At 52.3% G+C, this 23,288-nt stretch overlaps 4 protein-coding genes and 1 non-coding gene across 14 annotated transcripts in view; 2 read left to right on the forward strand and 3 right to left on the reverse strand.

Annotated features, from left to right (window-relative positions):
• Positions 1–84: 84 nt before the first annotated feature.
• On the reverse strand, positions 85–4,933 carry Dnajc4 (DnaJ heat shock protein family (Hsp40) member C4). Of its 3 annotated transcripts, XM_019209311.2 has the most exons (8): positions 4,852–4,933; positions 4,612–4,740; positions 4,234–4,344; positions 2,062–2,155; positions 1,395–1,579; positions 1,147–1,311; positions 427–513; positions 104–339 (listed from the first exon to the last, which is right to left on the reverse strand). In XM_019209311.2, exons 3-8 carry the CDS (start codon positions 4,326–4,328, stop codon positions 234–236), a joined length of 732 nt encoding a protein of 243 aa, XP_019064856.1. In that variant the 5' UTR covers positions 4,329–4,344; positions 4,612–4,740; positions 4,852–4,933; the 3' UTR covers positions 104–233. The 3 variants fall into 3 exon arrangements, with proteins under 3 accessions (XP_019064857.1, XP_010634403.1, XP_019064856.1); XM_019209312.2 differs by having other exon boundaries at positions 85–339; positions 1,395–1,499; positions 4,612–4,925; XM_010636101.3 differs by lacking the exons at positions 4,612–4,740; positions 4,852–4,933 and having other exon boundaries at positions 103–339; positions 1,147–1,308; positions 4,234–4,586.
• An 81-nt stretch (positions 4,934–5,014) lies between these two features.
• Nudt22 (nudix hydrolase 22) lies at positions 5,015–7,918 on the reverse strand. Of its 4 annotated transcripts, none has more exons than XM_010636099.2 (6): positions 7,889–7,918; positions 7,027–7,524; positions 6,435–6,533; positions 5,689–5,786; positions 5,473–5,566; positions 5,015–5,183 (listed from the first exon to the last, which is right to left on the reverse strand). In XM_010636099.2, exons 2-6 carry the CDS (start codon positions 7,504–7,506, stop codon positions 5,082–5,084), a joined length of 873 nt encoding a protein of 290 aa, XP_010634401.1. In that variant the 5' UTR covers positions 7,507–7,524; positions 7,889–7,918; the 3' UTR covers positions 5,015–5,081. The 4 variants fall into 4 exon arrangements, with proteins under 4 accessions (XP_010634401.1, XP_010634400.1, XP_010634402.1 ...); XM_010636098.2 differs by lacking the exon at positions 7,889–7,918 and adding an exon at positions 7,805–7,882; XM_010636100.2 differs by lacking the exon at positions 7,889–7,918 and adding an exon at positions 7,793–7,882 and having other exon boundaries at positions 5,545–5,566.
• Positions 7,919–8,021: 103 nt separating this feature from the next.
• Trpt1 (tRNA phosphotransferase 1) lies at positions 8,022–10,313 on the forward strand. Of its 5 annotated transcripts, XM_010636103.3 has the most exons (8): positions 8,023–8,218; positions 8,357–8,440; positions 8,617–8,698; positions 9,210–9,379; positions 9,470–9,644; positions 9,848–9,904; positions 9,978–10,088; positions 10,202–10,313. In XM_010636103.3, the coding sequence occupies exons 2-8, from the start codon at positions 8,366–8,368 to the stop codon at positions 10,288–10,290; spliced, it is 759 nt and encodes a 252-aa protein (XP_010634405.1). In that variant the 5' UTR covers positions 8,023–8,218; positions 8,357–8,365; the 3' UTR covers positions 10,291–10,313. The 5 variants fall into 5 exon arrangements, with proteins under 5 accessions (XP_033612439.1, XP_010634405.1, XP_033612441.1 ...); XM_033756550.1 differs by lacking the exon at positions 8,357–8,440 and having other exon boundaries at positions 8,024–8,218; positions 8,836–9,379; XM_033756551.1 differs by lacking the exon at positions 8,357–8,440 and having other exon boundaries at positions 8,024–8,218; positions 9,148–9,379.
• A 34-nt stretch (positions 10,314–10,347) lies between these two features.
• Fermt3 (fermitin family member 3) overlaps positions 10,348–23,288 on the reverse strand; it is an 18,474-nt gene continuing 5,533 nt past the window's right edge. Inside the window, exons 5-15 of the mRNA XM_010636185.3 lie at positions 23,228–23,288; positions 23,051–23,153; positions 13,345–13,452; positions 13,068–13,202; positions 12,945–12,994; positions 12,752–12,876; positions 12,478–12,584; positions 12,127–12,360; positions 11,701–11,825; positions 10,961–11,102; positions 10,348–10,862 (exon numbers count right to left, since the gene is read on the reverse strand). Coding sequence (XP_010634487.1) covers positions 10,683–10,862; positions 10,961–11,102; positions 11,701–11,825; positions 12,127–12,360; positions 12,478–12,584; positions 12,752–12,876; positions 12,945–12,994; positions 13,068–13,202; positions 13,345–13,452; positions 23,051–23,153; positions 23,228–23,288 — 1,370 coding nt within the window. The 3' untranslated portion in view covers positions 10,348–10,682. The remainder of the gene's footprint in view (positions 10,863–10,960; positions 11,103–11,700; positions 11,826–12,126; positions 12,361–12,477; positions 12,585–12,751; positions 12,877–12,944; positions 12,995–13,067; positions 13,203–13,344; positions 13,453–23,050; positions 23,154–23,227) is intronic.
• LOC117283579 lies at positions 18,235–18,341 on the forward strand. Its single transcript, XR_004514608.1, has one exon. It is a non-coding gene; the product is annotated as a U6 spliceosomal RNA (small nuclear RNA).

Raw genomic sequence — 23,288 nt, forward strand, 5'->3', positions numbered from 1 at the left:
ATGTGACCCAGACACGCGCTCCCCACCGGGCGCAGGGCGGGGCGGGGCGGAGAGGGGACGCACCGCCCAGGGGGCCGGACTCAGAGTAGCCGTAGCCGCTCTAGAGGGGGGCGGCGCGGGATCTGAAGGAGCGGTCCGACCAGAGCTCAGAGAATTGCTTTATTGCGCGCCTTGGGGAGTGCACAAGTCTGGGCTTCAGCGAGGAGCGAACGTCTGCGGGCCTAGAGAGTCCCTCAGGGGCCAGTGCCAGGGGGCATGAGCCCGGAGCCGGAGGAAGCCCTAGGGGCCGGCGGCTGCAGCCTCCGATGCCTCTCCTGCTGGAGCATCGCTCGGTTGGCCCTGTAGAACAAAACACCAGAGCGGTTGGGACCGGGACCAGGAGGGTGGTGCCAGAACTGACAGGGACAGAACAGAATGGGGACAGACCTGGCCCGGGCCCGTGTGTCGTTGTAGATGGCGGTGATTATCCGGTCCTTTTCATCCATGAAGCTTCGGTGCATCTGCTCTAACTTCCTGCAAAGGGGTCGCCATTAACCGAGGACTTCAGTTTCTGTGTTCCCTGTTGTCCCTCAAGTGCTGCCCTCCTCCACCCTGCTCCAGGATCTCTCACAGCTTTCCATCTGCGGGACTCCAAGTGTGTCTGTGATAGCAGAGGAGAGGAGCACCAAGTGGCCTGGACCACCCAGGGTGTAGTTGCACCCCAAGTCCCTGGCTGTCCTGCTGAAAGCACTGAGGCAGCTCTGATCATGGGGTCCCCACGAACTTCTGTCTCTATCACTGTGGCTTCTGACTATGTTTGCTGGATTTCCTACTCTGTATCATGGTGTACATGAGAGGGTGGCAGGGCACACCAACAGCCACATGAGGACTGCCACTGGGGAGGCTCAGTTACAATGCATTTGCTTCTTTGCATGTTAATTGGCTCCAGCCCTCTTGGTGGCCAGCACCAAAGATTTACATTCAAATTATGAAAAACTGAAAATGATATTAGCCCTCCTTGCAGTACTGCCTTTACTAAGTAAGGAGAGGCTCCGAATAGAAGGTCATGCATTCCTATCTTGAGAGCATGCAGTGGCTGGCCGACCACACTGGGCTTCCCCCAAACCCCCTGCCTCTGCCACCACCCTGGGGAGGACAGGGATTCACCTGAAGGCAATGTAGTGCAGGCCCATGCCTGCAAGCATGAGCAAGAGGCAGTACCCCAGCACCTGCTGGTTGTGTTTCTGCTGCCGCTGCCGTGACTCAGGCCCCTGTGGCCTCACACCATGAAACTGGGCCCAGTACTGTTCGTTGGGGGGTGCCCAGGAACTGCTGGGAGACAGAGGGGACCGTGTGGAGATGAGGCTCTCCAGGAGACTTGGGGGTGGCAGCAAGTGAGGGCAGGACTGCTGTACCTGTGTGTTTGTCTGGCAGACTTGGGGTAGGCTGTGGTCCCTGGCGATTTTGGGGGGCTGGCTGAACAGAGCTGGTTGTCATAGCTGCGGCGGCTCTGCTCACGGCTGAGAACATGATAAGCCTCATTCAACTCTACAAAGCGGCTATGCAGGGCCGGGTTCCCAGGGTCTCTGTCAGGATGCAGCTGGAATGGGGCAGGATTCCCCTTATCTCTCTTTCCATGTCCCTTCCCAAGCCATCCTGATAAAATCTACCCATAAGGGCTCTATCACTCTCAAAGGCCTTGTCTGGGCAATGCTCCCTCACCCATAGTCTAGTTGACCCCTCAAGACAGCCAGAGCATCAAGAAGCTCAGACAAGTGCCCTCTCCCCTCATTTAAGCCCTCACCCCACTACCAGCCCCCTGTTTCTCTCCATATGTCTTGGTCCAGGTTTCTCAAGAATAGTAAGTCCAGTCAAGGAAAGCAAGCCCAGCCATGTGGCAGGATTCCTGGCTCCCTGCACCCAGCCATTCCTCCTGTTTAGGCGGAGCCATGAGCATCTTCCATCCCCATGCAGGAATGTGGCACCTGTCAGAAACACAGATCTACTCCTGGGAACTTAGAGTGCACCCCTACCTGGCTCAGATGTCCTATTCCCCCCACTCCACCTTGGGGGTACTCATACCTCTTTGCACTTGATGAAAAAAGCTCGCTTAACTTCTTCCGCACTGGCATTGGGATGCACACCCAACAGTTCATAATAATTACTGGGGCCAGACCTGTGGAGAGAGGCCCAAACTTGCAGGGATTGAGGGCACCCAGAGGGTACCCCAGCCCTGATCCCTCCCAGGTGGGGATGCATTCCCAGTCCTTGTTTTTTGTTTGTTTTTGTTTTTTTGCTGGGTAGTCTGTCAGGCCTGCCCTAAACCAACAGGAAAAAGCAAACAGACTGGTTTCAGCAAAAAGCAGCTTCCTAGTAAATAGGGTAAATGGACTCAAAATGTGGTTTACGACCCCCTGGTAATGAAAAGTCCAGTAAATGTATACCCACCTGAGAAGACCGTCCTTGGGCATCCAAATCATAAAAATTCCTTATGAGTATAGTCCCTTCCCCCAAATTTATATAAGTATAGTTCTCCTTCCCTGCTGGCTACTATCACTTCTCTCCCAATATTAGCCATCCACTCACAGATGAAATCTCTCCCTGCTAGCTGCTAGAATCTCCTGATTTTAGTCCCTATTATTCACTAGAATAAACTCCTTTTCTCATAACAAATAGCCTTTTTTGTTGTTTTTTGAGACAGGGTGTCACTATGTATTTGAGACTGATCTGGAACTCACTATGTAGCCCAGGTTGATCTTGAACTCACAGCAATCCTCCTGACTCAGCCTCCCGAGTGCTGGGATTACAGGTGTGAGTCACCACACCCAGCAACAAATAGGCTATTTTTTGGACAGGTGGATTCTTTTTTTTTTTTTTTTTTTTTTTTTTTTTTGATATGGGGGTCAAACTCCAGACCTTGCACTTTTGAAGCAGGCAGCAGAACCACTGAGCTAAATCCCAGGGCCAACAAGTGGATTCTTTATAACATAGTCATCCATGCTGGCCTTGAACTCGTGACAATCCCCTTGCCTCAGCCTCCTGAGTTTTTGGATTACAGGTGTGTGCCAACATGCCCAGATGAAAGTTTTTTTTTTTTTTTTTTGGTACCAGGGATTGAACTTGAAAGTTTGTTTAAAAGAGATTACCAACCCCTACAATGAGAAGCTGAAGCAGAATTGCTTCAGCCCAGAAGTTCAAGACCAGCCTGGGGAACACAGCAAGACCCCAAGTCAAAACAAACAGCTGGGTTCAATGTCACATTCCTGTAATCCCAGCTACCTGGGAGGCGGAGAGAAGAGAATCGCAAATTTGAGGCCAGCCTGGGCAATTTAGTGAGATCCTGTCCCTCAGAATAAAAAGGGCTGGAGATGTGCAGCTGAATGGTAGAGAGATTACCTACTACACATGAGGCTCTGGGTTCACTCTGGGCCCAGGAATCTGCATCTTTAAACTTAGTCTCCTCCTTTCAGTGGGTTACACACAGTTATTTTGACAACCACAAGAGTTATGAAAAGCATTGAATTTGCCCTGGGCTTATTTTTGTTTTTTGTTTTGTTTTAAGGGGTTTTTTTTTTGGTACCTGGGATGGGGCTCAGGACTTCATGCTTGCTAGCCAGGTGCTGTACTGCTGAGCTACATCCCTGGCCCTGGACTCAAATTTTTTCTTTCTTTTTTTTTTCTTTCTCATACCAGGGATGGAACTTAGAACCTTACACTTACTTGCCAGCCCCTCGGCTCAAAAAAAACTTTTTTTTTTTTTTTTTTTGTACTAGGGATAGAACTCCAGACCTTGCACTTAAGAGGCAGGCAGTGGAACCACTGAGCTACACCCCCAGCCCAGCTCAAATTTTTGATGTGCCACTTAACTTGCTGTATGACATTGCCGCCCTGAAATCGAACTAAGGGTATTAAGCCGTATCTCCAGCTCCAGCTTTTTTTTTTTTTAAAAAAAACAGTCTAGCTAAATCGCTAAATTGCCCAGGCTGCGTTCTAATTTGTAATTCTCCTGTCTCTGCCTCCCAGAATGAGAGGACTACAGGCAGGCCTGCACAACCACATCCGGATGGGGGCGGGGTGTCATCTCTTAATCTCCGTCTTCAGGGTCCTCAGCAGCGCAGGTGAGGATTATGAGACAGGCCTGTAAGGCACCTGACACTAGAGAAGTCCATAGCGATCTCAGCTTGTAGGGCAAGGCCCAAAGGGTAGGATCTCAACAAAAACCCACTCAACAACCTGCCTTGGCGTTCAACTCACCGCTGCCCTGCGGCCGCCGAGAGAAACCGGGCGGGAGGGTTGTAGGGCCACAGACGGCACAGGCGCAGGGGCAGCAAGGCCAGTAAGGTCGGCATGGCGGTGGACAGGCAGCTGGGGAAAAGAGGCAGGGAGGCCACCAAGATGGGGATGCATTGGGACCGGATCCCGCCAGACTTAGAGCGCTCCCGGTCCGGGTCGGCGGAAGGGGCTTGGCCCGAATTTCTCCCCAAGGAAGACTGCGGGAGTCACGAGAAGGGGGGGCGCTCCGGGCTCTACCTCTGCGTCCGGGCCACCTGCAGGGACACTACGACCCCCTTCCCACCCTGGACGATGGGGGCGGGGGAGGAGCCACGGGCAAGCCCCGCCCCATCGACTCACAGACTCCGAGGTCTCCGCCATTTTCTGCGCCAATGCTGGCCCCGCCCCTGGTTCTCATTGGCTCAGATGTCGGGACCCCTCCTCTGCACTCCAGCTGTCCGTGGACACCCCATCTACCTGCAGGCTGGGCTGTGCGTGGCTGTCCTTACCTTAATGAGGCTTTGCACCCAGCCGCTGCCCAACCCCCAGTGTGCGACATTTCAGGGCTGCTTCCACCCTACAGATGTCCAGGACCCTTACCAGTGCCTGGCGTGGAAGTCACGGCACTCATTCTCAGCTTGCTGAGGGGAAAACAGGCTGGGCTCGTGCTTTTTGTTTTTTCCCCTTTCCTGCTACGTGTCAGTCTTTCACCCACCAGGCCTCTGAAGCGACCCCTCTTTCTCATGGAAACAGCAGATGCCAGTGCAATCCAACAATAAAGTCCTTTATTGTCCTCAGAGGTGTGGATAGGGCTGGGACCCTCCGGCAACTCAGATGGCACTTCCCTGGACCCGGTTATAGAGGAAGATGGCGCCTTTGGCTGAGGGGCAGAGTTCGGCCCACATCTCAGTCTCCTGCAATCTCTGCATCCTCTGTAGGAAGATAGTGAGACCCAGATATCCTTCCAGCCCTGGTCTCCTGCTGGGGCTGCGCCCAGAACTACAGAGCCTCAGAGTCCTTGGCACTGTATGGGGACTAGGAAGACATTATCAGGCCTTCACAGACTCCTCCCTTTCCCTCGGGCAGAGGACAAGCCTGTGACTCGAGAGAAAACTCCAAGAGGCCTGGAGTCCTTGTCTGACCCAGTTACCCTCTCCTGACCAGGCCTCTTTGCAGACCCCTTGCTTGTAGGCCAAGCAAGATGCATCTCCTGCTTTGCACCTGTGCCTCCACAAAGATGATGCCTGTAGACTCGTGGGCCTCAGGTCCTCCACCTAGGTAGTAGTTCCTCACCTCCTCAGAAGTCAGGTTGCACCTGGACAAGGACATGAGGGTGGCGGCTTGGGGGTGTCCACCCTGCAGAAACCCTAGCCGCCCTCAGCCCTCACCACCCATCTCTGCCAGGACCCAGGTCACTGTGCCCCAGAGTTTACTCACTGGATGTAGAACTCGGCACTGGCGCGGCCAGCACTGGTCTCATTGCAGGCAATGCCCAAAAGCAACGGTGGGCTCAGGGTGAGCAGCGGCAGGTTCACCTGATTGATGTACAGGATCCCACCTGTCAGTGCCCACTGATACATCCCTGCCCTCTCAACAAAGAACAGTCTGTTGCCCCTGTTAGTACTTTGTGGTTTGTAGATCAAGTGCATTGTATCACAATGTAAGATCTCGGGCATGTTCATTTTACAGATGGGAAAACCAAAAGTACGGGGATTGAACAAATTGTCTAGGGAAATCAATTTAGTAACTGAGACTCCCATTTCTCCTCTTTCAACAAACTTGGGGAGTGGGCAAACTTGGGAAGTGTGACATTGTGAGACATTTACCACTACTGACACTATAAAGAGGAAATGCCTAAGGGCTAGAATTCTGCTTTTTTTTTTCTTTTTTTTTTTGAGACAAGGTCTTGCTCTGTAGTTCAGACTGGATTTGAACTCACTATGTAGTCCAGGCTGGCCCTGACATTGAGGCAATCCTCAGTCTCCTGAGTGCTGAAGTTACAGGAGGGCACCACCACACCCAGTTTAGAATTCTACTTTTGAGTACATCCACCTGCAAAGCCAAGCTCTTCTCACAGTGCCATCAAGGTCGCTGCAGACCTCCCATCAGCCCAGACCTGTGGAAACCTAGCAAGTCCTACCTCTCCCCTTCATGTGCACCATGCTGTCAGAACCACCTCTCACCTCATCACAGATCTCCTGCAGGACACTGGAGAAAAGCTCTCGTACCACCAGCTCCCCAGGGAGGTCCTTGTGTTGGGGGCTGTCACCAGGGCACAGGGCCTATGAGAGGTCAGCCTCAGGGTCTGCTCTTTACCCTTTCCCACCCTGACTTTCCCCTTGTTGGCCCTGGTGGCCTGAGGTAGACAGTATGAGCCTTAATGGTCCCCTAACTCAGGGCCCCCATGTCCAGGTGGAGAACCAAAGGTCCAGCTCAGAAGGGGCCAGAAAGGGGAAGGTAAGGCATCTTCTTCTTCTTCTGCCTACTCCCCTTCCCACTTGCTCCCCACTGGTATTTTGCAGGTTAGGCCTGTGGCAGGGTCTTCCAGGTGGCAGTGAGTGCCTTGTCCCCTTCTAGCACAACTATGTAGGCTGGCCTACGCTTGTTCCCAGGTCAGCCATCCAGGAGGCACCATAGCAAGGAAGTCTGCACAGCTGCTCTGAGCAGATGCAGAGAAACCCCAAGCCAATTTTCCCAGAGCTGGGAGGGCTTAGAGGTCCAGCTCCCCTGAGCTGTTTGGGGTTTTGTGCCTTTGTACCCAGTCTGGCATCTCACCTGAGGCTCAGGGTGCCCACCAGGAACGTCCACCAGTCCAGGGGCCTCGGCCACCTGCCAAGAGCGGCGCAAGAAGACAAGAAAGTTGTCAGCTGTGACTAGTATAGCCCCCACCCCCAGTGGGTCGGCTAGATAGGCTTGCTTGTCATTCCAATCAGTAGTTCCCTGTTGTTGCAGCCAGGAGGCTGAGCTGGCCCAGTTGGTGCCCAGGAAGTCTCTGTAGGAAGTCAGGCCCAGGCGCAGAAGCAGCTGTGGTCCTGGAGATTCAGCAGGTGCCAATGTGGCTGAATGCAGGCGGAACTTAGGGGCATTGAAGAGCCAGGGCTGGGTCTGTAGCCGGCTCTCCCAAATGGCAGTGATGGTCTTATCTCCTCCCGGTAGTGGGCGACGATCATAGGCTGGGCTCAGCTCCACTCCTACCTGCTCCTGGGGCAGTCCCCCGGGAGGGCACTGCAGCAGCAGGGACACCTCAGAGTCCATGGTCTGGACAAGGAAGCTCTAGAGAAGGACACAGCCGGGTCCGTCACGGTGTAGGGAACACAGCCACCCTTTGGCCCAGTTCTGCCAGATTCTGCCGCAGACCTCCTGAGGGCACGTACCCCCAGCCCTTCCAACCTTCCTGACCACTTCTGGGGAGTTAGTACCCTACTATCCCAACAACAGCCTCAAGTGTCAGCTGGGTGAGGGGAACTCTTGCTGCCAGAAATTCTTGGGACTTCTGGACATCCCTACCGCCCAGAAATCCTGGGCCCCCCAAATACTCAACCTCCAAACCCACAGATTCGGCTTCCAACCATGGACGTGTAGAGAACCCCCTTCCCAGAATGCAGAGGCTCCAGCGTCAACAGGAACTGGAACTCACCCGTAAACTGGGCCCGCAGGCTCCGCCCTTTCTCCCAAGCGGAAGTGCCCACCCCCTTCTTCAATGCTTTTTTATTGGCAGAGCCACACGCTCCGGCCAAAACGTTCCGCCACTCCTGAAACGGAAGTGCCCGTCCCTTTCTTCCGCGCCTTCTCATTGGCGGGTCTGCCGCCAGCCACAGGCTGCGGAGAAGCCAACTCTAGGACCCAGTGCGCTGCCCTTTCCCCAGGCTCACCCTGCGCGCTGTGGCCCCTCTAAAGAGCGGGGCTCGGCTGTCTTATCCCTGCAAGTCTCGCCAGCAAGGGTCTTATTTGCCCTCTCTGCACCCAGGTTTGGGGATGGATGGCGAATGTCATGAGCTATACCTCCACTTCCCAGCTCTCTTGTCCTGATCCTTTGTGACTTTCCGGGCAGGGTGGGGACACGCAAAGATCTTTAAATAAATCCACAAGTCCCTGCCCTCTACAGATTTGGAGTATGAGTTCCTTTGGAGGAAAGAGCGGGGAGGCAGCAGGGCCCAAAGGTAGAAGGGCTTCCAGACTCCGGCAGCAGGTGTGCCTTTCCTCACCCTCACCAGTCTGGAGGAGGACAAGGGGGGGAACTCGGAGCTCTGGCTTCCCGGTGGAGTGGGGGGATTCACGAGTTATTCTGGTCCCAGAGACCACGGGGATTCCTCTGCAGGGCAGGGTTAATTACAGAGACCCAAGCCACCGCTGGGCTCTTTGCAGGACCGAGATGTGCAGCTGTCTAAGGCTCTGTCCTACACCCTCCGTCACGGAGCCTTGAAGCTGGGGCTTCCCATGGGAGCTGGTAAGTGAGCATCTCGGTGGCCTGGGAAGGAGTGGCTGGCACCCAGTAAACAGTGTGAACCTGTCTGTGCCCCCTGCACTGTGGATCCCACCGGTACACCATGAAGAAGGCACAGCAGGTACATCTGCTCCATGTAGAGTGAAGACGGCCCATGTCATGTCTACTGGGAGAGGAACTTGTCTGGGCCAGGCCTGATGTCCAGCCAAGTGGCTCTTCTGGTGATTTCCTGCCAGTCCCATGGCCTAGTAAACACCACAGGGTGGGCACTAAGGGAGTCTCGCAGCAGGTGATGTTTACTGGGCCAATGTAAGTACTTTTATCTGTGTGAACCTCCCTGAGGGAGCTTCTCTTCCTGTGTAAGTTAAATAGGCCCAGAAAGGAGAGAGTTCGTAGGGGTCACACAGGTGAAGCCCATGTGACCTCCAGGCCTGCCTTTGTCTTGGCCACAGCTCCCTGTGAACTATGGCATGGCCACAGCAAGGTCATCTCCTAAGCACCTGTCTGCCCGCAGATGGCTTCGTGCCCCTGCACAGCCTCCTACGGCTGCCCCAGTTTCACAGCTTCTCTGCTGAAGATGTACAGCGTGTGGTGGACACCAATGAGAAGCAGCGGTTCACCCTGAAGCCAGGAGATCCCAGCGCTGGCCCCCTCATCCGGGCTAATCAAGGCCACTCCCTGCAGGTGGGTGCCAAGTGGACAGTTGGGAGAGCCAGATGGGACCCCTGTTTACAGGGAAGATCTCACCGCTACCCATTCTACCACCCACTTCAGGTGCCTGATTTGGAGCTGGTGCCTCTCGAGACGCCACAGGCCCTGCCCCGGATGCTAGTCCACGGTACATTCTGGAAGCACTGGCCATTCATCTTGCTCAAGGGCCTGTCATGCCAGGGGAGGACACACATTCACTTGGCTCCAGGACTGCCTGGGGACCCTGGTGTCATCAGTGGTCAGTGCCCCCTCTACCCACCTGTCCCCCCCACTCTGTCCACTCAGGATCCCTCCAAGGGTCACAGCCTCCCTTGTCTGAGGCTGCCCCCAGCCTTGCACGGCACCATAAGCCTCCATACTCTTCACCTGGGAACCACCTCTGTCTCGGTTTGCTAATTGCCCTCCGGGTGTCCTAGGCCCCAGCTCCAGTTGTCCCTATAGGTATGCGCCCGAATTGTGAAGTCGCTGTGTTCATCAATGGACCCCTGGCCCTGGCAGGTGCGTGTCACACAGCAGGGACTACTGGGCCTTTGGGGAGGGGCACGAGTCACATTGCTAGCTCTGTCCACAGATGGAATCCCCTTCTTCCGCTCTGCCAATGGGGTGATCCTGACTCCAGGGGATGCTGATGGGTTCCTGCTTCCCAAGTACTTCAAGGAGGCCCTGCAGCTGTCCCCTGCCCGTGAGAACTGCAGCCCCACGTGCCTGTGCCCTTTTGCCCTTCCCTCTTTTCCAGCCTCAAACCCAGGCTGACTAGATCTCCCTTTCTCTGAGCAACTTTCATCTTTATCTCAGGAAAACCTCTCTCCTTGGCTGGTGATAAAGAGACAGAGTGTCCAAGTGGCCCCAAGCATAGTCCCAGAGGAAGAACGATCAAGCAATAAAATACTTATTTAAAAAAAATTTAAATGGGGCCGGGGATTTACATGCGCAAGGCCCTGAGTTCAATCCTCAGTACAAAAAAAACAACACTAGGATTTCTCATCCTCTGCCTCTTCCTCTTCCTTGTATGCTCAGGGAGCTGTGCCACGCATAGGTCAGGGGTGTTGGCCTTGGCCGTACGAACAGGGAAAGGGGGCTGTGTACGAGCTCAGGCCCACCTCTCCCCTCCAGCCTGCATGATGCCAGAATCTGCCCCAGCCAGAGCTGGTCTGCCAGTGACAGGTGAAAGTGCCCAGCTCGAAGCTTGCCTGGAGTGGGGGTGGGGTAGTGCAGCCAGTGGGCACGGCAGTGGCTGTGGCTGATGGTGAGCAGGGCATGGGTAGACACACTGTCCTTAGAAGGCTTCGTGGCCACCTGTGAGCTGCAAAAAGAGGTCCTCATCCAGTTCCTCCCCACGGGCCCGCTCCCGCGTTGACAGGAAAATGTAGCCCCCGATGTACTCATGCACGATTCGACAGCTGGCAGACACACAGCTGAAGGCCACGTTGATGTGCTCATCAAACTCGATGGCTACCTGCGGGGCGAGCAGTCAGAGGTGCCAGTGGGCAGGAAGGGTAAGGGAGAAACCTCCACCAACTGCCCTATCCCACCTTGCCCTCGCTCTGGGCCCACCTGCCGGATGTCCCAGTTGACATTCCACTGCCTCATGTTGCTGAAGCGCCAGGTCTTGACCACGTCACCCACAGCCAAGTCGACTCGGATCAGTCGGTTGTTGGCGATACCCAGGATTTCATCTTTTTTGCTGCCCTTGAACCTGATTGTGGGGGTGGGGGGTGAGCAGGGGCTCCCCCTTGCATGGCCCCAGAGACCACCCAGACAGCATGGCACAATGTCCAGAGCCAATATGATGGGGGAGGACATAGCTGTGCCCACATCCCAGCTCTGCTGCTTGCCCACTTGCAACCCCGAGCAAGATGTTTAGGTTCTCTAGGGCTTGAGTTCCTCAGCTGGAAAGTGGTGGATTTGGTGGATTCATTTCACACCACTGGGAAATAGTTTGTGCTAATAATAGTGTGTATATCATCATCGTCGTCCATCACCATGTCTGCAGGGCTGGGAAATGGGCCGCTTCTGCAATGGCGTCTAAGGTCACCTGGGTCCTGCAGAACCATGATGGAGGCCCAGAGAGGGAAGGGTTCGTGGCAAAGCCAGGACAGACACTGTGTCTCCTTTGCGACCTGGCTCCGCCTCTTGTATTTGCTGCAGGGGTGCAGAGTGGCGGGGTGTGTGCAGAAAGCCCCTGGTTAAGAGCTGCCCTCAGAACCGGGGAGGGGAGACCTCGGGAGTAGCTGGGCAACATGAAAGAGCGGGTAGCAGGTGAGGGCAGTGTGTGGCTGAACTACGGCTTGTACCTGACCATGAAGTAGGAGATGCCAAAATCGGGCAACGACTGCCAGGCCTGGATGAAACGCAGCTGGGCCTCGGTCAGTGAGAGCTGGGCCACATTCTGGTGGGCCTCCAGGATCCTCGGGGTGAGCTGTGGGCCATACTGGTAAAAGGCTGGAGGGGGTTCCCCTCCCCTAAAGTCCCTCTGACTCTCGCCTGCCCTGTAAGACAGGGTGCAGTGCCTAACAGCTGCCAAAGTGCAACCTCTCTGACAAATGTGGACTGAGCCAGGCCCTGAGTGCACAGGGGCCCTTGGACTGTGATCTTTCAGAGGCTTGGGAGAGGGAGCAAGTATCCATGCAGCTCTCTCCCGAGAGGCTGTGTGGGACCTGGGGCTCAAAGGCAGCCAGGAAAATGGTATGGTCATTCCCACCCTCTATCTTCTCTGTTACCTGCTTGGCCTTGAACTTTCGCTGGAAGCGGGGGGCGACAAGGCCGTAAGGATTGAGGCCCTCAGTGGAGGCATCAGGACCCTGAGTATGGTTGCCTGAGCCCCCACCTCCTGCCCGCTGCAGGCTGAGGAAGGCAAGGATGGCCTGCACCTCGCTGGTGTAGCTGCTATCCGCCATGGTGCGGCCCTTGGAGGCCAGTCGGCAGCCGGCCATCCAGTGTGCATACTGCTGCTCCTGGTGGGGACAAGGACAGTGGTGAGCCGGCCAGGCTCTGCCCCCGCCCCACCTCTGCCCTGAGTGCCCACTTCAGCCCTAGCCCAGCCTTGCAGCATCCCTGCAAGCTTTACACACATCCTGGCACCGCAGGTAGATCTCACTCATGCCCTCGGGTGAGGGCACTAGGAGTTTGATGCAGAACTTCTGGCTGGAGACATTGACGTCTGGGACCACCTCGCACCCTGCAGGAAGAAGGGGTGTCGGGAAGATTGAAGGGGGAGACCTGCCTGAGAGGCCCCACGCAAAAGCCAGTCCTGCAGTCTCCTCCCGACGGAGATCATCTTCCCTGGTTCCCCGGAGGAAACAGTCGGATGAGGGGCCCTGCCAGTCCCCACCCTTGCTCCCTCACCTTTGAGGTTGAGCTGCTGAATAGGGTCCCCTGGGGCCTCATCCTGGCTCTTGTAGTAGGACAGTGTGGTCTCCTTGAATACCACCCAGTGCTGGCGGTAGCCCTTCAGGGTCAGCTTTCGGGGCCTGAGAACGAGCAGGGTATGAATGGCCGCCCCTACACACAGGCTCCTCCTCTGGGTGGCCAGACTCACCGAAAGATTCGGAGATGGTCCTTGAGCTCTGGGATGGTGGTGAGGCTGTCCTAAGGGAGGAGAGGAGTCAGAGCGTCCCAAGCCTCCCTTGGCCTAGACGCCCACCGCAGCCTGAGGCCTCACCAGCACATCTGTGGGTGCCGAGCCCTCCAGCTTCACTTCCAGGTTGTTCAGGGCCGCGTCCAGGTCATCCAGCCCCGGGTCCGTGCCAGCCACTTCGCCAGCTTCCCCGCTCTGTGACAACTTGTTGATGTGGTACTGGGGATGCAATGGCCAAGGACTCTGAGTCCAGCCGCCACCAAGTGGTGGCCCCAGGTGGGGTGTCCCTGGAGATGGGCACCGCTCCAGAAGTCCCTTCCTGCCACAGCCGACACCCTGGCCACCCCCGGTGCCCAGACACCTGCAGGGCTGCAAACACCATCATCTCCTCCTCAGTGCAGTCGATTTCTTCCAGCAGCAGGTCCCAGCGCGCCTGCTCGTACAGCTGTGTCAGCCGCACTGGGTCGACCTGCAGTGGGTGGGGAGCCAGCTGCTCAAAGGCCAAGGGGCCCGCGCACCCAGGCAGCCACCCCATGCCCTCTGCCCAGGGTACTGATGCTTGGTGGCTGTCCGAGCTGGAAGTCCAGCGGGCTCAGAGTCTAGAAGACAAATCAATAGCTCCCCCCGCCAGCTCCCTCATCCCTCAGTCAAGGGCAATGCCGCTGTGAGGAGGTGACTGAACAGAGACCTAGAAGGTGACAATGACAAGAGTGAAGGAAGAGGATTCCAGCGAGAAGGGTCAGGGAGGGCAAAAGCACAAAGGAGTCCCAGTACCCACAGAAGCCACCCTTGGAGGCCCACTGAAACCGAGAGCCAAGGCGCAAGAAATCAAAGGATAACAACTCGGAAGGGTGAGGGAAAGGTAATAGGGGAAAGAAAAAAATATGAGAAAATGAAAAAATGGAAATAAAGTGTTTGTAGATGGGGAGGGGAGGAGGGGTGAAGGGAGGGCCGGGACGAGGGGAAAAAATGAGAACCAAGACCTGTCATGTAGAGGTTCAAGACCCCAAAGATGAGTGTAACTGTACTGTATCTCTAAAATGTACCAATAAAGTCAATGAGGAAAAAAAATCCAAGGATAACAAGTGCTGGCGAGGGTGGTGGTGGGGAACCCTCCTACACTGCTTATGGGAGTGTAAACTGGTACAGCCACTGTGGAAATCAGTGTGGAGAAACTCCATTTGACCCCCAGCTCTTCCCTTTCTAGCTATTTTCCCGAGTTGAAGATGTCATGTCACAGTGATACAAGCATAGTCACGTTTCTAGCTGCACAACTCATAATAGCTGAATCTTGGAAACGGCCTATGTGTCCATCGATAGATGAACAGAAAAGGAGAATGTGGCACTCCCACCGGCTGGAATACTACTCTGCCGTAAAGAAGAACAGGCTTGAGTCATTTGTAGGAAAATAGATGTACCTCGAGACCACAATGTTAAGTGAAATAAATCAGCTTAAATACCACATGGTTTCGCTTATATGAGAAACACAAAGTATGAATAATTCATAGAGCAAAATAAAAGATAGATAATAGGAAACAGGGAGGTAGATGATTTTCAAACGGGAAGGGGACCAAGAAATGGATGGAAGGGAGAGCAAGGGGAGGGTAAAGAGAAGCAAAAGGAATTGATGCGTGATGTACATGTATCAACTCCCCACTACGAATGTAATCATATGTATGTACTACAAACATAAATTGATGCGTGATGTACATGTATCAACTCCCCACTACGAATGTAATCATATGTATGTACTACAAACATATACTCATTTTAAAATAAATGAATTAATTAAAAATGCAAACCCAGGCCAGGTATTTAGGTGGTGCTGCCACCTGCCTCTCAAGCACAAGATCCTGAGTTCAATCCCCAGTACCAAAAAGAAAAAAGAAAAAAATAAAAAAGCAAACCCAAGCAAGGCACTCTGGGAGGCTGAGACAGGAGTATCTCTAATTGGAGCTCCAACCTGGAAAATTTAACAACTTAGCAAGACCCTGTCTCAAAAAAACAAAGGAAAATCTAAAAGGGTCAGGTCTCTTCTCTACCCAGTAACCTGCAGCAAGGTGACCCATGCTGACACCCAGCAAAACCTGAAACTTTCTCCCTGGGGCTGATGAGGCAAAGGGAGCCCTGCACTGGTGGCCTGAGTACAGCTGGGAGAGTGCCAGGTGTGAACTGGGTGGGTGGAGTGGAAGCCCACACTGAGCAGGGACAGCCGACCTGGCCTTTCCCACGTTTCACCCAGACACTGGCAGGGAGTCTCCAGCCCCGGCTGAGTCATTAGAGGGCTCCTCACTAAGACACCAAGCCGTGAGCAGAACCTTCCAGGAGGGCAGCCCTGACCCATCCCCAGGCAGCGGTCACTGAGATGCCACCTGCTTACTTGTCCAGCTGGACAGCAAGAGTTGCCCACAGCTGAGGACAGCTGCTGGCCTGGACTACAGAGACCGAGACGGACAAGAGAGAAACAGAGCTCCAAGGAGAAAAAGACCCAGTAGGGAGCAAAAAAAACAAAACAAAACTCCTCAAACATGAATCAAAACGCTTATAGATAAAATTCTACACTCAGAAATCAAAACCAGATTTTCTGGGCCAGGGATTTAGCTTAGTGGTGCCACCACCGCCTCGCAAGCACAAGGTCCCAATTTGATCCCTGGTACAAAAAAACCCCCCAAAACCAGATTTTCTTTTTTAGTACTGGGGACTGAACCAAGCCTTGCATTAAGCTACATCCAAGCCTTTTAATTTTTTTTTTTTTAACTGCCATCACGCCCTGCTTTTGCTCATTTTTTCAGACAGGGTCTATCTATGTACAGTAGTTCAGGCTGGGATCAGTCTCTCATGATCCTCCTGCCTCAGGCACCCAGACTGCTAGGATTACAAGCGTGCACCACCACACCTGGCGAGTTTCATTTTATTTTATTTATTATTTTTGGTCCTGGGGATCAAACTTGGGACCTTGAGCTTGCAAGGCAGGTGGTGGTACCACTGATCCTAATGCCTGGCCCAATTTATTTTTATTTTATTTGTTTATTATTTATTTATTTATTTATTTGGAGACAGGGCCTCACTACACATGTAGCCCAGGCTGGCTTCGAACTATGGTAATCCTCACTCAGCCTCCTGAGTGCTGGGATCACAGGTGTGTACCATCTGTGAAACCCAGCTGACTTTCATTTTAAAACTACTAAAAGTCAAATAAAAAAAACTATCAATTGAGTTATATTAAAATTAAACATGCTGTTTATCAAAAGAAACCCTAAGGAGCTGGGCATGGAGGCACATGCTGTAATTGCAGCACTTGGGAGGTTGAGGCAGGAGGATTGCTGCAAATTTGAAGTCAGCCTGGGCTACATAGTGAGTTCAAGGCCAACCTAAAATACAAAGTGAGACCTTGTCTCAAAAAAAAAAAAAAGAAACCCTAAAGCCGGGTGTGGTGGCACATGCCTTTAATCCCAGCACTCGGGAGGCTGAGGCAGGAGGATCGCTGTGAGTTCGAGACCAGCCTGGGCTACATAGTGAGTTCCAGGTCAGTCTCAACTACACAGTGAGACCCTGTCTAAAAAAAAAGAAAGAAAAGAAACCCTAAGGAGAATGAAAAGCTGAAGCACAGAGTGGGAAAAGACATCACAGTATATTTATCTGACAAATCTTCATATCTACAATATATAAAGAAAAAGCAAATAGTTCAACATAAAAACTGTCAAAAAAAAGAAACTTGAACATTGGGCTGGTGATGGACCAGGGATGATAAAAATATATGTTTTGGGGTTTTTTTGGTACCAGGAATCGAACTCAGGACCTTGCACTTGTGAGATAGGCAGCGGAACCACTGAGCTAAATTCCCTCAAAATATATGTTTAATGTTTAAATGTTTAAAAAAAGTATAGTAGGGCCAGGGATTTAGCTCAGTGGTTCCGCTGTCTATCTCACAAGCACAAAGGACCCGAGTTCAATCCCCGGTACCAAAAAACAAAACAAAACAATTATAGTAAAAGACATATTGTCATCGATCTCCTCAAAATCTTCCCCTTCAGTTCAAGCCCACTTATTTCATCCCTCTTGCCACTGTCAGAAGCAGTTCTGGACGTCCAGTTTCAAAATGTAATAAAAAATGCAGTGAATGCTGCTGCCAAGTGTCATCGAACAGAACAATAGGCTGGTAAAGGCAGGACAATGTGCCCGCTTACACCCTGTCCCCCATTCCGGCACCGTGCAGCTGCTACTCTTCCCCAAGTTCAGTGACCACAAAAGTGCAATGTTTTTAATTAATTCAGGACCTTGAGGCAGTCACAGCAACACAGCCGATGACACTCAGGAAAGAGGACTTCCGGGACTGCATCAGAAAGTGATAGCCAGTGCAGTGGCACACAGCTGTAATCCCAGTGCACAGGAGACTGAGGCAGGAGGATCACCAAGAGTTTGAGGCCAGCCTGGGCTACATAGTGAGTTCAAGGCCAACCTAAACTACATAGTAAGACCCTGTCTTAGAAAGAGAGAGAGAGAGAGAGAGAGAGAGAGAGAGAGAGAGGGAGGGAGGAGGGAAGGAAGAAAGAAAGGTGGAAGGAAGATATCAGTGTTGAAGTGGGCGTGGTGGCGCACACCTGTAATCCCAGCACTCTGGGAGGCTGAGGCAGGAGGACAGTGAGTTCGAACCCAGCCTGGGCAATTTAGCAAGACCCCTGCTCAAAATGAAATACAAAAGGGCTGTGCATATAAGCTCAGCGGTGTGAGGTCCTGGGTTCAATCCAGAGTTCTGAAAGAGAGGGAAGAGGGAAGGAAGGAGGGAGGGTGGGAGTGGAGGAGGAAGGGAAGGGAGAAAGGAGACCCCTCCAGAAGGGCCAATACCCACTAAGTGGAGTTTCAGAAGGAATGAGCAGAAAAGTGGTGGCAGGTGGGAGAATGATTAAATAGATGCATGCAGAGCATTTACCTATAACTGGAGTGCCCAGGTCTCAGGTTTGAAAGGGCCAAGCGAGTGTACAGGCTAAAGAATAAAGAAAGATCAGGCTAGCCCATTTTACTGAGAAATGTTGGAACCTGAGGGGAAGAGAAGATTCTAGAAGTTTCTGGCACCTCTGCTGCACTGCCGAGAGAAAATAAAAGGGTCACAAAGAAGGATGGAAAAGAAAAGTGATACTGGACTTGTCAGAGTTCACCGTGGAGTTGAGAAGAAAATAGGAAGATGGCAGGAAAGTGTCTCCAACCTAGAATTAGACACGCAGCCAGCGGGGTTAGAATAAGGACCTTTGCCATGCTCGCTTTAGCAGCACATATACTAAAATTGGAACGATACAGAGAAGATTAGCATGGCCCCTGCGCAAGGATGACACGCAAATTCGTGAAGGGCTCCATATTAAAAAAGAAAGAAGCCGGGCATGCTGGTGCACGCCTGTAATCCCAGCACTTGGGAGGCTGAGGCAGGAGGATTGCTGTGAGTTCGAGGCCAGCCTGGGCTACATAGTGAGTTCCAGGTCAGTCTCAGCTACATAGTGAGACCCTGTCTCAAAAAAAACAAACAAAAAGAAAGAATAAGGACCTTCGCCAACATGCAGGGTTCACAATGTTTATGTCCCATGCACACTTAGAGGAAACACCTGAAGTATGTGTTCCACCAGAAGGACATCACAGGGAAACAGAGGCCTGGGGGTGTGGCTCAGTGGACAGCGCCTGCCTTGAATGAACGAGGCCCTGCTTCCATCCCCCACACCACAAAATTAATTAATAATTAATTAATTAATAATGAAAAAGAGAGAGCTGGGGATTTAGCTCAGCAGTTCCGCTGCCTGCCTAGCAAGCGCAAGATCCTGAGTTCCATCCCCAGCACCAGGAAAAAGAAATTAATTAATTTAAAAGAGAGAGCAAGAGAGAAGAAAAGAAAGAGGAACATATTGGAGCCAGGAAACAAGAAATCCAATGCAGGAAAATAGTGAAGGGATGTCCAAGGATGACAGTCACGCTGTGGGTCTAGATTGCAAGAAGTCCTAGGTTCCAAGAAGGAAAGACCCTGCCTGATGCCCTGGTGTGGTCACCACTGTGGAAGGGGCCCATGACGGACTCTGTGAGACATCTGCACATCTCAGTGTAGACCTCATAGCCACAAAGAACATCCAGACAGCTTTCTGCAAATTCTGTTCATAGGGACAGACGGGCACCTACTAGCAAAAAGTGAAATGGAACACTTTGGGCTGGGAATATCGCTCAATGTTTGGTGCATACCTGTAATCCCAGCTACAGAGGAGGCTGATGCAGGAGGATTGAAAGTTCCAGCGCAGCCTGGGTGAGATAATGAGATCTTGTCTCAAAAAACTTCAAAAACTTTAGGGCTGGATATGGTGGCACACGCCTGTAATACCTGCACTCAAAAGGCGAACACAGGAGGATCCTCTCGAGTTGGAGGCCAGGCTAGACTACACGGTAAGACCCTGTCTCCCTCCCCCACGTTTTTTGTTTTAGAAAAGGCTGTAGTTCAGTGTGAGGACCCGGAGTTCAATCCAAGCCCTAGCACCACACACATAAAAAAAGATATAAGGACATATAAGCATAACTATTCTGGGTTTCCCTAGAATGTTATTTATCTGTGCTACCGTTTATAGCTATAGTCATGCTTTCTTTTCTTTTTTCCTTTTTCTTTTTTTGGCACCCGGGATCGAACTCGGGTCCTTGCACTTGGGAGGCAGGCTCAGAGACACTGAGCTAAATCCCCTGCCCTTGTTTGTTTGTACCGAGGATCAAACTCAGACCTTGTGCTTGCACTGAGTTTAATCCAGGCTCTGTTTGTTTGTTTCTTGAGATAGGATCTCACTCTGTGATTCAGACTGGGCTTGAACTCATATAGATCCTCCTGCATCAGCCTCCTGAGTGCTGGGATTACAGAGGTGTGCCCAAATTCAGCTGTCATGTTTCAACCTAAGACTATACACATTGCTCAATTAGAAAGATACAAAGAAATGGATATGCTATGTGGGAGAGGGAGGGTGTAAAACAGCTATGTAATCATCTTTCCTACAAAGTCAATAACGTGCGAAATTGCAAAAGCAAGAAATAAGAAACCAGTGCAATAGTTGTAGTCTCAGTCACTTAGGAAGCTGAGGAAGGAGAATGAGTTGAGCTCAGGAGTTTGAGCCCAGCCTGTGTAACACAGTAAGACCTTGTCTCTGAAAAAAAGAAAGAAGGCAGAAAGAAAAAGGAAAGGAAGAAAAAAGAAACAGACAAAAGCATGTTATATAGAAATAAATATTAGTGTGAGGCCTGACATGGTGTCACATGCCTATAATCCCAGCACTAAAGAGGCTGAGGCTGGAGGATCTTAGGTGAGTTCAAAACCAGCCATGGCTACACAGCGAGACCTTGTTTTTTGTTTTGTTTTTAAAGGGAGGGCTGGGCGTGGTGGCACACACTTGTAATCCCAGCAATCAGGAGGCTGAGGCAGGAGGATCACTGTGAGTTCGAGACCAGCCCGAGCTACATAGTGAGTTCCAGGTCAGTTTCAACTACATAGGGAGACCCTGTCTCAAAACAAGCAAACAAAAAAGGGAGGTAAATACTAGAATAAAAATCTATAATCTGGGATATAGCTCGGAGGCACAGCGCCTGCCTGAGTTCGAATCCCAGTACCCTTCCAAAATTTCCAGTCTCTAGAGGTAAGGAGAACTGGGGCAGGGAAAATGCCACAGACAAAGGCCCTCCCCAAAGCACAGCCATACAAAAAATGTCCAGGCAGCCTTCGGGGGTCTTGTTGTTGTAGACAGAGACAGTTACTAGAAACAAACGGAAATGTGACAGCCTGGGCTAGGAACGTAGCTCTTGTTTTAAACTTGCCAGGACAATATAGCAGTCCACACTATATAATCACAGCACTCTGAGAGGCTGAGGCAGGAAGATCAAAGTTTGAGCCCAACCTGGGTAATTTAGTGACTATTGAGACCCTGCCTCGAAATAAAAGAGGTCCAGGGATGTAGCTCAGTGCAAAGGCCCTGGAAAAAAAATGCCAGGAAAAAAATATGGACCTTCTAGGGCTATGGATGCAGCTCAGTGGTAGAGCATTAGTCTAATGGTCATGGGGCCCAGAATTCCCTCCCTAGCACTGAAAAAAATAATCCTTCAATTTCGAACTTCTAGACATGGAATTCATGGCAGATTTGTGATCAAACTCAGGACCTTGCACTTGTGCAGCAGGCAGTGGCAGCACTGACTGAGCTAAATCTCTGGCTAGACACGGAATTCATGGCAAGTTACATGTGGGAGAAGGAAACTTAATCTGTAAACTGGGTGTGGTAGTGCACACCTGTAATCCCAGCACTCTTGAGTTTGAGGCCAGCCTGGACTACATAGTGAGACCCTGACTCAAAAAAACATAGAAAAATAGGGCCCCCCAAAATGAGCAGAGAATCAGTGAGCTGCAAGTCCAATGGTCATGTAACTAAAGTCCCCAAAAGATAGGGAGACAGAAAAATATGTGCAAAAGTCACAGCCCAACATTTTCCCAACCTTTTAATGAAATCTATAAACATATAGGTTAGAGAAGCTCAACGAACCCCACACATAAGAAACCATAGCAAACCAAAGACACATGGTAAGGAAATTGTTTGAAACTAAGGCCAGGCATGGTGGTTCATGTCTTTAATACAAACACATGAGAGGCTGAGGCAGGAAGATTGCAAACTTGAGTCCAACCTGGGCAACTCACAATTTAGTGAGACTACATTTCGTGCATACTCTAACTCCTAAAGCAACCAGTAGAATAGAATAAAAAATAAAACTGCTGGGCATGGTGGCTCATGCCTATAATCCCAGCCCTTGGGAGGCTGAGGCAGGAGGAGGATTGAGGAGAGGCCAGCCTGGGCTACACAGTGAGTTCAACGCTAGCCTGAACTACAATGTGAGACCCTGTCTCAAAAAAGAAAAAAGAAAGAAAGCTAATAAGTCAAACCAAAGGAGATAACATGATGGAATAAAAAATTATTTAATACAAGAGAAAGTTGGGAAAAAAAGAACAAGAAAGACCCCAGGAAGAGCAGGGGCACAGGATGTGGACGAGTAGAGAGGTGCGGGAGGAAGGCAGCGGCCAGGACAGAGAAGGGCTCAGGGCCAGGGCAGACAGGACAGGGCCTGTGGCCATGGAAGGGGACCCCAGCAGCCACAAGAGCCCTTTAAACAAGGTAATAGGCCAAGAGGGACTTTTGCAAACATTCATTCCAAGATTGGGCAGCCATGAGAGGAGGTCTAGGAGGAGAAGCCGCAGCGACTGCTTGAGAGGTGCCCACGGGTGGAGCAGGGGAAGAACGGGAGACTCAAGGTTTGATTCCAGGCAGCATTAGGCGGGCCAGCTGGGGAAGGACCCAGAATGCCTTAAATACAGGGTTTCGGCAAGGAATGCAGGAAAGGTAGAAGGGGCCCCTGGGCAGGGTGGGTCGGAGGTTATAAATTGGGAGCTGTAAAGAGCATGGGGTGATGTTTGAATCCGTGAGACTCATACATTCTGGAAGAAAGAAGGAGCCCCAGCACGGAGGCCATGGACAGGAGCATTGACAGCCAAGATGCTGGGGAGAAACCGGGAGAGACAGACACGGAAGTGAGTGGACCACAGATGCTGGGAGAGGAAGAAAATTCTCCTCACAAGGAGGTCGGTCACTTGTGTCTGTGTCTCGAGTGGCCGAGAAGATGGGGCTGAGGAGGGACACAGGCTAGATGTCCCCCTGTGGACGGGGCGGATGGCCGCCCGCACCACAGCAGGTGCCCTTCTATATGGACAAGGACAGATGTCACCGGGGCAGGTTTGGCCAAGGGATTAGAGGGGGTTGAGGGTCAGCCACAGAAAGCCCGGGACAAGGGGCAGAGTGCCCCAGCAAGGGCTCTGCAGATAGAGGGCATGCAGAAGTCAGTTTATGGGCTTCAAGGGCACCAAGAGACGGCACAGGAGGTGGCCAGAGCCCATCCTCACAGCCACCCCTTCACAGAGTGTTCTGGAGCCGCTCCCGCCAGGGTTCAGACTCTAGAGCCCAGACTGACGACTGCCAGGCCTCCCTGTCTCAAGGCCCTGGCCCCCAGGTCCCCTGAGCTCGGCCCACCTTGGGATCCAAGTCGAAGAAGCTGTAGTACTTGAAGCGCAGCCAGAGTGTGTCCCCGGCCTTGACGCCCTGCTGCATGAGGCACCGAGACGAGTCCAGCCACCTGGGGGTGGTGGAAGCAGAGTCAGGGCCGTACCAGGTGGACCCAGCGGGCACAGGGGAGGTGGCGGCACCCACCTGCTGTGCGGCTGCGTCTTGTCGGCCAGGGAGCCAGGCCGAGGCAGGCGCTGCAGCAGCC

This window comes from Fukomys damarensis, unplaced genomic scaffold, assembly GCF_012274545.1.
Source record: "Fukomys damarensis isolate Sample0158 unplaced genomic scaffold, DMR_v1.0_HiC HiC_scaffold_27, whole genome shotgun sequence".
In the NCBI taxonomy this organism is placed as follows: domain Eukaryota; kingdom Metazoa; phylum Chordata; class Mammalia; order Rodentia; family Bathyergidae; genus Fukomys; species Fukomys damarensis.

Excerpts from the sequence above, each read along its gene's own strand:
- Nudt22 (XM_010636099.2), bottom strand. The coding sequence starts at position 7,506 with ATGGACTCTGAGGTGTCCCTGCTGCTGCAGTGCCCTCCCGGGGGACTG. Across the intron at positions 5,567-5,688 it reads AGTGCCGAGTTCTACATCCA|GTGCAACCTGACTTCTGAGG; the intron begins GTGAGTAAACTC and ends GTCCTTGTCCAG. Across the intron at positions 5,184-5,472 it reads TCATCTTTGTGGAGGCACAG|AGGATGCAGAGATTGCAGGA; the intron begins GTGCAAAGCAGG and ends ATCTTCCTACAG.
- Dnajc4 (XM_019209311.2), bottom strand. The coding sequence starts at position 4,328 with ATGCCGACCTTACTGGCCTTGCTGCCCCTGCGCCTGTGCCGTCTGTGG. Across the intron at positions 1,312-1,394 it reads TCTGCCAGACAAACACACAG|CAGTTCCTGGGCACCCCCCA; the intron begins GTACAGCAGTCC and ends TCTGTCTCCCAG. Across the intron at positions 514-1,146 it reads CTGCACTACATTGCCTTCAG|GAAGTTAGAGCAGATGCACC; the intron begins GTGAATCCCTGT and ends ACCCCTTTGCAG.
- Trpt1 (XM_010636103.3), top strand. The coding sequence starts at position 8,366 with ATGAGTTCCTTTGGAGGAAAGAGCGGGGAGGCAGCAGGGCCCAAAGGT. Across the intron at positions 9,645-9,847 it reads GGACCCTGGTGTCATCAGTG|GTATGCGCCCGAATTGTGAA; the intron begins GTCAGTGCCCCC and ends TTGTCCCTATAG. Across the intron at positions 9,905-9,977 it reads TGGACCCCTGGCCCTGGCAG|ATGGAATCCCCTTCTTCCGC; the intron begins GTGCGTGTCACA and ends CTCTGTCCACAG.